General features: G+C 35.3%; 1 protein-coding gene across 1 annotated transcript in view; it reads right to left on the bottom strand.

The window, feature by feature from the left end:
• LOC145259750 (putative 3',5'-cyclic phosphodiesterase pde-5) overlaps positions 1-11,257 on the bottom strand; it is a 166,589-nt gene that overhangs the window by 50,865 nt on the left and 104,467 nt on the right. The window contains exons 17-18 of the mRNA XM_080117462.1: positions 8,130-8,244; positions 4,416-4,555 (exon numbers count right to left, since the gene is read on the bottom strand). Of these exons, the coding sequence (XP_079973588.1) occupies positions 4,416-4,555; positions 8,130-8,244 (255 nt within the window). The remainder of the gene's footprint in view (positions 1-4,415; positions 4,556-8,129; positions 8,245-11,257) is intronic.

Below are 11,257 nucleotides of genomic sequence, written 5' to 3'. Positions count from 1 at the left end.
AAAGTTTCGCTTAACGTATTGGTAAAAGCAAAAAAAAAAAAAAAAAAAACAAGAACAAAAACAAAAAACAAACAAACAAACAAACAAACAAACAAAACACTAAATTAATAATAGCACAAAATAAAAAATTATCTGAACATGTATTAAATTAGAATAACATTTGTTTTTAGCTTTAAAAAAAATCATAAGAATTTCAAAATAAATTACAGGAGACATTTTTTGTATTTATATGAAAATGTATTAAAAAAAAAACGAAACTTTGAAAATGTATGACCTTTTTCTAAACGAACTTTTAATGAACAGTCTCTATAAGAAAGGAAAATTCTGAATTGAATGAAAGAATTCATTATATGAAAATGTATGACATTAAACCACACCTCTTTGACGCGTTAACCATAAACCCTTAATAAAATCTCTCATACAATAGCAAAACACACCAACATCCGATCGGCGTTTTTTTTTTTAATTTATTTGTTATTGTACGAATTTACAAATATATATTAAACAAAAAACAACAACTGCAACAACAACCAAATAAAAAAATAACGCTCCCAAATGAGGAGTTAATCATCCAGTAGGATGCTTTAAAACAGAAGACCAAAAGCAATCCACGACCAACTGATCGATTTCGAGATTATTATCCCGCATCTTCCACCTTCACACTTGACTCACAATCCATCTCACATCTACACACAAGCTTCTTGGTTTTATTACACCCTAATTAATAATTCCCGCTACTTTTCTAACCAGTGGTATGCAGAGATATGGTGATACCGGGCCTGGTGATGTTCGAATCCAAACTCCTTGATTTTATACCGCATAGATTTTTTTTTTTTACACAGTGGTCACCACTTATCAAGGCTCGGAAGCCACTCAGGGATAAGGGTTAATTCCAAGTACAGTACGTTAGTGTGGAGATTTGATGAAGTGTTTACTTAAGGGGGCGGTTCATTAGGAATTTGTTAACGTTGGACTTGAAGACACCCAAGTTGTAGTCAGGTGGGAAGCAGGCAGACGGAACAGAGTTCCACAGGCGTGCAGTTCTAAGAAAGAAGCTTTGTTCATGGAATCCACGTTTTGATTTAGGCACAGATAAAGAGTTGGAGAAATTTTCCACAGTGGATTCAGCTAGACGGGTGTTTTTCGTGAAAGATTGGTGAGGGGGGGACCAGAGATTGGAGTTCAGACGAGCACCTACGATGGAAATAACGATAAAACAAGGATAGGCTCGCAACGTCTCTTCTGTGGGAGAGAGGTTGCAGAGTAGAGAAAAGGGCATCCCCCACTAAGCCACGAAGTCTATTTTGTACTCTGTCAAGGCAGGATAGGCTGTTTTTGGCAGCTCCTGCCCAGATATGGCAGCAGTATTCTATCCTTGGACGTACTTGGCTTTTATATAGATAGAAAAATTGCATCAGTAGTGAGATATCTTCTGGAGCGGTAGAAGGATCCTACCATCTTTCCAGCGACCTTGGCAACAGACTTGATGTACGTGTTCCATTTCAGATCAGGAGTAAAGGTCAAACCCAGAAGCTTGTCAAAACACGGGGCCTCTCTCAGACGAGAGCCATCCATCACAATTGATGCCAGATGGGGATCAGAGCGTTGATGATGTAAGGATAGGAGTTTGGTTTTGGATGCATTAAAGGTAACCAGCCACGTCTTCCCCCACTGAACCACGCGCTCGAGATCAGAGGAGAGAGAATCAGAGAGAACTTTGTCATTTACAGCCTTTGATGTATTGCCGTAGATGGTCGTGTCATCAGCATAGATGTCAACGAATGATTTAAGTATGTTTTTAGGGAGGTCATTGATGTAGATCAGGAAGAGAGTTGGGCCCAGGATTGACCCTTATGGGACTCCAGCATTTATACTGCAGGCCTCTGATTTTTGTCCATCGACCACTACTCTTATGAGCCTATCGAAGAGAAATGATTTAATGATTGAGAAAACATTTCCAGTTATACCGTAGCTGGAAATCTTGTGAAGTAGACCCTTATGCCATACCTTGTCGAAGGCCTTTGATATGTCAAGAGCAATTGCCTTAGAAAGGAAACCTTTGTCAAGAGATTCACTAATCCTGTGGGATATAACCGTTAGCACATCTGCGGTAGATCTTGCAGAACGGAAACCATATTGTGTCTCACTAAGAAGGTTGTTTCTGCTGAGGTGGTTGACTATTTCTCTATTTAATATGGATTCCAGCAACTTACTCATAACACACAGGAGACTTATTGGTCTGTACTGAGAGGGAGATGACTTATCACCTGAATTCTTAAATACAGGGCAAACTGATGCGGTTTTCCAGGGAGTCGGAAAGCACTTCTCCTTAAGGCAGCGCTTAAATAGTTTCGTAAGTATGGGAGCAAGTTCTGGTTGAAGCTTTTTTAACACTATAATTGGGATGCTGTCAGGGCCAGTTGCTTTACTGGAATCAAGGTTCTTGATTAGCTTGGCGACCTCATGCACGGATATTTGTATATTACCTAGCGTGTTCTGTGTTATAGGAGGAAATATGGGGAGTTGATGGCCTTCGTTGCATAGGGTAGAATTAGCTGCAAAGTTCTTTGCAAATAATCTGGCCTTGTCTGATGCTGACAAGATGACCTCTGGTCCATTGATAATGGTTGGGATAGAACGCACACTTCTGTTCAGGATCCTATTTGTTATTTGCCAAAACTGGCGGGAACCAAACCGCTGATCAGCTACCTTGGATTTAACAGACTGGGCATATAGCTCTCTTGCATTTTTTATTACTCTTTTACAGTGGTTGCTCGCAGTCCTGAAAGCAGCTTTAGTCTCAGTGCATCTATTACGTTGGTAGTTATGGAAAAAGTGATTTTTGTGCGCGATAGCAGCAGCACATTATGGGGAGAACCATGGCTGGCTGTTAGGTTTTTGTTGGAATTTTTTAGATGGTATGAATTGGTCTATGCCTACAATTAACCATTCGGACAGATCTGATACTATAGAGGACACTTCCTTTTTAAACATGGAGTGCAGAGGTACATCAGATATGAATGTATGCAAGCTATCTCAGTCAGCCATAGAGTATCGGTATACAGTACGGTGGAGGGGTACGTCTGGGGACTTATTACATTTCGTTTTTATCTTAACTGATACGACATAGTGGTCGGAGAATGAGGAGAATGAACGGAACATGAACATAGCTCAGGAGAAGTTGAGAGAAAAAGGTCTAGGAGGCTTGCATATTGACCGTGTGTATCGGGCACATGGGTGGGTTCGTGAACAATCTGAGTGAGGTCATAAGCAATGGCAAAATCATTCAAGCCCTAAGACTGTGAAATATAAAAAAAGGAAACAGTTTGAATATGATTCGAATGCAATTCCCTCCTTCTAATTGAGATCCCCGGTGTCACCCCTCTATATGCAACTATTTTTAGGTACTGTACAATTTGATAGCATAATCCGATTAATAAAATAATATAGTTTGCTATAAACATTTAGTGTAATCCTCCATTATATAAAGGTCAAATGTCTGTTTGTATGTCCAGCTAAAACTTGAAAAAATACACGCAAACACTTATAAAGTTTCTTTTAAATTGATGTAACCCCGGATTTATAATATCTAAAATTTAAAGAAAAAAAAAATCATTATTTGGGAGTCACGTGGAAATTTCTACTATTTAATGTTATCAAGATGTACACACATCTTTTAATGCCATCATGTAGTCTTTTCCCAGTCACAAACAAAAAGGAAGTGATTTATTTCCTTTATACCGATTCGAGCTGTGTGTGTGTATGTTTATGTCCAAAAAGAGGACCTGGCTGGGCAAAGAAAAGGTAAAGAGCTATGGATAGAAGTAATGTGTGATATAGTATAGTATAGTATAGTATAATTCATAGTGAGGAACTACATCTTTCTCAAGGTTGCGGCTCTAATAAGTGATTAGCATAAATAGAACACGATAGATCTAGAGGAGTAATCCGCGACCATATATACAATAAACCTTAAGAAAAAGATATTTTTCCAGCATCAATTGATGGATGACCTAAGACATGAAGACAAGCTAGACAAATTCAAGTTAAAATATAAAACACTGATGGAGTTCGATACAATTATGCAAGCGAGATAACATCAACTAAGCAAAAATAAACTATGTTTTGGAAGAGATTATTTGAGACGCTAAATAATCGATCGAACAATGAAACAATTTCAAGTAAAAAGAAAAAGACCCCATCTATATAAGAGCATAGTCCCGGAAATTACTGAAGCAGTTTACGAAAAATAATTATACTAAGTAAAAAAAAAAAATGTTGATTATTTTAATGCCCCAAATTATCTTTTGTAAAAACAAAACAAAACAACAAATGCTTATTTTTGCCTAGTTAATGGTAGTTATCTCCCTTGCTAAATCGTCTTGAACTCCGTTAGCGGCAAATATAAAACTTACTCTGTAAGGACTGCTATTTTTTTCGAAATGTCTTTGTTGCAGAATTGTTGATATTCTTCATCGGAACATTTGCTATGGTAAGACAACATCTCCAAACCAACTTTATATTTCTGTTCTGAGGTACGAATCTTCTCATAAAGCTGAAAAGTTACGAATATAAATCTGGAAAATTAAATTAACGATCAAAATGGATTTATGAAAAATAATCTAAGCATTAAACAATTGTCGAACCTTGCTAAGAATTATGCAAGCAGTAGCAGCAACTCGAAAATGTTCTGTAAAAATATCGACTCTAGATTATACAAGATCTCAATAAACATCTTTCAGCCAATCAGAAACGTCAAAATATATGCATTCGCATATCGCTATAGAGCTATTACAATATTTTGTGCGTAATATAAAAATCCAATACATTTGCTCTCTCTCTCTCTCTCTCTCTCTCTCTCTCTCAACCCTGACCTTCTATTTTGGCTGTTCTAACAAGTTGTCAATTTGTTGTTAAATTTTGTAAAATACTTTTGTATGGATCGATTATGAGCAAACTAAAAGCACAGTCGATTCAAAGTTCACAGCAAACACTGTCCAGTCAGATTTGGTTCCTGATATTATATTCCTGTTTGCCAAGTTTTGTACTCATTTTTATTTAATTATCTATTTATTAAATCGTTAGGTGAAAGTACAGAATAGTCCCCACTTCCCTTTGTTAAGAATGACTTTCTAAATAATCTTCTGTAGTTACTGACCGCACTGAAATAATAACGCTATTATTTAGAAAGCCATTTTTAACATGGAAAGGGGGAGCTTTATTGACTATTTTGTACTTTCTCCTAACAATTTAATAAATAAAATAAATTTGGAAAGCTGTAACTCTCACCGGACGTTATATTACAGGTAAAGTTTAATATCAGGAACTGTATCTGATCGGACACCGTTTACTGCAGAGTTTGAATAGAGGGTTCTTCTAGTTTGACTTACTTTGTTATTGTTTTTGATACTGTCTTTCCAGTTATAAGATAACATATTATCTGCAAAGGAAATTGTAATAAAATTTATGGTTTAAATTGATTGCGACTAAGAATTGACAACGAAGAGTTGCAAGAAGTCATCATTATGACTGTTCCTCTGTGAACGATTCATACAGAAATCTCTCCACGAACTAGTATTTACTCATCTGAAAGATGTGCTTCTTCTTGTTCATCAGACACCTTCACAGTCTTTTATCTGACCACGTTAGACTTTCTCTTGTTTCAGTTATAGTGAATTTCGTTCAGAGAATGATGGTTTTAAGCACAGCCTTTCCGCCCCCCCCCCAAAAAAAACTATTCACGTTAAGTTGACACTTGTTAGGTGATGACCTTAATATTATTCAATGTTTCATTTATTTCCACTTTAATATGCATACAAGTCCGTGGTGGATGCTCTGACGAACTACTAATCCTTGTGCCCCCTCGACGTAGGTACCCCGGCAGGCCCGACGTACAGCAAAGTCCCACTCCAACACAGTAGAAATCCATAGATGTAAGAAAGCCTTCTACTCTAATAGTTTCTTCCCCAGAACTGCGAAACTTTAGGATTCCATTCCGGTTTCCTGCTTCCTCAACTATACTAACATGCATAAGTTCAAGTGTAATGTGGGCAGATATCTTGCTGCTCAACTTCCTACATAGTATCTCTGCTCTCATGTCCCTGATAGTAGCCACCTACATCAAAGTGGCACTTTTAAAAAATAATAAACGCAGTTTTTCATATATATTTTTATGCTTATTCTCTAGGTAAATATCTCAACATTCTTGTAAAAAATAAACTTTATTCAGTTTTATTCTTTAGAAAAAATAATTCAGTGGTACGCCGCACAGAAATTTATAAAAAAAATTAGTTTTGTTTTGCAATCGAAAACATTGACTTCAACTCCGTTGTTGGATTTTAAAAATAATAAACGCGGGTTTTAATATATAATTTTATGTTTATTCGCAAGATAAAAATGTAAAAATATTTTTTTTTCTGTAGAAACTTGTTTTTGTGACGGAATAAAATTTGTCGCGTGGCGTACTTTTTGGCGAGCTGGCGTGCCAAAAAAAAAAAAAAAAAAAAAAAGAATTAACCCATTTAAATTATTAATTTGTTCGAAATTGCTGTTGACTCTTCAATGTTGCTTTACTTCGAAAAAATGTTTCATTTAAATTATTAATTTGTTCGAAAAAAAAAAACTTACTTTATAAAAATCCACTGTTGCTTTAATTACGAAATTGCTTTATTAAAATTATATTTTATTACGCTGACTTTTTAATAAATGTTTTTACAATTCACATTTTTATACAATAAATGTTTTGGTTTTCAAATATTTCTGTGTTTGGAAAAAAACATGTTTGTTACTTATTCACCGTAGTATTTGACCAACAAGAAATTAGAGTTATCGCCCCCTAACATTACCGCCGTCCATATATTGCAGAAGTGCCAAACTTTGTTCTTGGCAGTTTCGTTTGAGGAAAGCAGACAGAGAAATGAACATTCTCCGTTATTTATTATTTAGTCGATTTGTTTCTGACTACGTGTTGTATAAAACAGCCCCATGTTTAGATGAAACTTATTTAACAAATATTTAATTAAAACTTTTAGAAAACCAAAATATTTTATGAAATTAATCCTCGCTTTTCTTATCTTATCCTTTAGTTCTCACATTTCATGGGCGATGTTTCTGACAAAGGAGGAAGAATTACTATTTTTCTGGGTCGGAATCTATTCATCTAACACGTCTTCGGATATTTTTTGATGTTGAAGTAGTAATTTTTTAGCTCACTACATGAAGTGACTTCATCCCTTGTCTAGAACAATTTTCATAAAAAATGATTAATTTTTTAAAAATTGATTCCAGACTTACAACAACCGGTAATAACATCAGACGTATAATTTTATCTTTTCACGAGAGGTCGCCACCACCAACAAAAAAAAACAATAAAAAACAAACAAACATACCCCCCCAATAACAAAAAACAAAAACAAAACAAAAAATATATGTCCTTCAAAAAAGTGTATTACACCGAAAGTCTCAGAGAAAAATTTTTTAATCATTTCATAAAAGATTTTATAACATTATTTGGCTTTCTAATATTTTCTAATTAACTTTAAAGATTAATGTTAAAAAATATGCCCAAACTCTTTAAAAAAATTGGGGGGGGGGGAAATGAAAATATAAAAAGAGAAAATATGTATTGTTTGTTAAATTACTATTTTGGAAAATATTTGAAATTGTAAAAAAATTAATTTATAATAGCTATCCCACTTCAAGTATTGCTTTTTTTTTAATTCAAGACGCCACAAGCAAATCAATACAGGGATAGAATCTAAATTGAGCAGAGGGAAATGAATTCAAATAATTTTTTTTTAAATGTTCGAAAAGGTAATTTAAATAATTTCTATTAATAAAGACAGGTAAACTGTTGAAAAAATAAATAAATAAAAAATAAAAATAAAAAAGGAAAAACTTTACTGTAAAAAGTTAAAAAAACTTGGAGTATAAAATAATTTATTTTTTAATCGTAATTCACGAGTGTAATTTTGTAGTTCAAGTATAATCTATTTGCTAAAATCGATAAGAAGCACGTACAAACACACATATGATATATATATATATATGTGTGTGTGTGTGTGTGTGTGTGTGTGTGTGTGTGTGTGTGAATGGAGGGAGGGAGAGAGGGAAAGAATAAATGTATTAACCTTTGCATAATGGAGGGCCAAGCCACAATAGATGGCGAAAGCCTGGAAGGCCTCCTCGTCTACTTTCTTGAATAAGCCATTCAGTTTGTTCACCATCTGGACAACGCCTATTATCCTGTAATAAGAAAAGAAGGAAGAATTACATAAAATTGGGTTATTTATTTCTTTTGTTTCAAACTCAAGTACGAAGTGGAAATTCTTGTAATTTAAATACCAGACTGAAGCCGATTTATCGAAGATAAGATTAGCTATTCTTAAGATGCGTCCGTTCAATCTGCACGTTTAACGATGAAAATGCCATTTAAAACTTGAGCGTCACAGACCAACGAAAATGCTATTTGAAACTGAAGTCCCACAATCAAATATATTTTAAACTTAGGTGCACAAAAAAAGAAAGAAAATGTTGCGGCATTCATCCTAAGTGGGTATAATCGGCTTCCTCCGAAGGAGGAAATTTCTAGGGAATATCAAATTTACAAACGCATGTATATCCCAGTCATGAGAAATGGTGATGCTGGGGGTTTTCAGTTCTTGCAAGGAGGTGTCGACGTCCTCCTATATACAGCGTCCGTTCATCCCCAAACGGTCACTTATCTGGTACTACCCAGGTTCTTAATTTCGATGACCTAATGTGTTAACGTAATTATGCCGTATATAAACTTAAGTGTAACAGAATACAACATTGTTGTTTTAAACTTAAGCGTAAGATCAAACGATTGATAGGGCATCTTATAAAAATTCTTGGATGCATTTTCAATCTGTGCGCATATCGATGAAAATGATGACCTAAACTTAAGCGTGACCGACCGACCAACCGACCAATCGACCAACTGACTGTAGGTGCATCTAAAAAGATTCAAAACGAAATGAAATTCTGCTTCAGTTTCTATTATTTTTGTTTTCATTTTTTTCCCAATCGTATAAAAACAAACAAGAACAAAAAATGTAGTCTTTAGTGAGATGATGGGTGTGAAATGACTTCTGTAAAAAAAAAAAAAAAAAAAAAGACGCAGGGAAATTAAACGAAATGATTCTCATTAAATAACTACAATAAAGAGGAGAGAATCCATTAAAATAAATAAAACCAGACGTCAAGGAAAATCGTGTGAAAAGAGGAGATAACCAAGACAAAATAAAATTGACTACAGATCTCGGAACTTTTAATGGCTGTCTTGTTGAAATGATTGATTGTCTACATAAATCACTTGGCGTATTTTATAAGTCGAAGACAACAGTAAAAGACACATAGTTAATCTTAAGTTTGACACAAGGCAAATGAAACGTGTGAGGGAATATCATTGGCAATGATATTTGTATTTTAACACACTTAAAAGCCAGATATACTCTAAGATGGAGTACTGCTGTCATATATGGGGAAGTTCAACTCTGAGCGTTCTTTCTTGTCTTGAAAGAGTACAAAAATCGATTTCCCAATCTAGTTAGGAATGATCCTTTTTCTTTCCTACAACTTCTTTCACACAGAAGAGATGTTGCAATGTTGCTAGCCTCTCTTAACTAAATCGCTATGTTCATCGTAAGTGCTCGGTTCTGATGAGCTCGTTGCACTTGGGCTCCCTCGACGTACATATCTCCGACAAACGCGCTTAGCAAGAAAATCTCACCCCTTCACTGCTAAGGTTATTAAATGCCAGAAAGCTTTCTACTTTAATAGTTTCTTCCTTCGAGCAGCTAGACTTTGGAATTCCCTTCCTGCTACCTGCTTCCCTGGTTGTACTGATATGTAGAAGTTTAAATGTAACATAAAACAAATTTGTTAATCTTTCCTAGACATGGTAAAAAATAGTATCCCCTTACGTCCAAGTGGCGATATGCCTTGTTAGGGGTGAACGTAGGTAAAAAAACAAACAAAAACAAAAAACAAAACAAAACAAAAAACAACGCAAAACAAAAACATTCACAGCAAGAACCCACCTGGCCACCACCACACCCCCAAAACTTTTCTTTGTCTGCATTCTGTCTTCACCCTCTCTCTGTACGAAAGACCAAGCAGAACTTCCATGAACAACATTTCTCTCCCAGAATGTTTCGTGTATGGAACTAAATATTGCGAAACTTCTTACCAGTCGGTTGCTTTCAAATCTAATGCAGATACATACTTGTTGAGCTTTTGATAAACAATTCCTATCAAGAAATTCGCTGCTCAATGTAACGATTGTTTCCAATCCTCACGTAGATGTGCTCATCGTTCAACCAATATCATTAATCTTTGTCCTCGAGTGACTCCCGGGCCTTAATAAGCAGTAAACTCTTCATAAACAGCAGCAGCAGCAGTAACAGCAGCAGTAACAGCAACAACAACAACAACAACAACAACAGCACTTTCTATTGACCTGGTTTGGTTTTCCCTTGTCTTCCCACAAAGACAAAGATAGACACAACGATATCAACGAACCGTTTAGCTCAGGGTCCACTAGTGAACGCATAGCACAATGGTGGTTTAAGAAATTTCGTGGCGGCAACGAGAGTCCTGAAGATGATGAGTGTATTGGTCGGCCATCAGATGTTGACAACGATCAATTAAGAGCCTTAGCCAAAGCCAATCCACGCGCAACTGTTCAAGAACTTACTTCTGAATTAGACGTAACGTATACGACGATTTCCAACGACGTGATAGAGATATATATATTCTTCCTAATTGAAATAGTAAGGTACACTAGACTATCAAGTTCTGCAAGAACATCTAGTTTAGGAAAAGAGATACATCTGAAATCAGTTAGAATTTTCCTTGTCACTGGATTTTCAAATGTTATTCATTGTCACTTGAGATAGGAACTCTGTCAGTTAATCTGTCGGAGATGATGTTAATTAGGGTGTCCCAAAATAATGTATAACACCTTTAACGGTTATGACTCGTTCAATTGATTTTGACTTATAAATAAAGTTGAAAGAAGCGAAACAATATAGATTTAAAGATTCTGTAAGCAAAGAAAAAAAAAAAGAAAAGAAAATCAATTTTTAATAACGGCGTAAACTACTTATGTTAATTTGAGAACGTCCATAAAATGAACCGTAATCCTTATCCTAACTGGTAATATCTAGTGTGGTATTAACTCTGGGCGGACTACCCCCACAGGGAATATCAATCAAATCCACAAGCGGTTCCCAGT

Source organism: Euprymna scolopes, chromosome 3 (genome assembly GCF_053919585.1).
Source record: "Euprymna scolopes isolate OS-2025 chromosome 3, ASM5391958v1, whole genome shotgun sequence".
Lineage (NCBI taxonomy): Eukaryota > Metazoa > Mollusca > Cephalopoda > Sepiida > Sepiolidae > Euprymna > Euprymna scolopes.
This window is presented reverse-complemented; position numbering and strand designations above follow the sequence as displayed.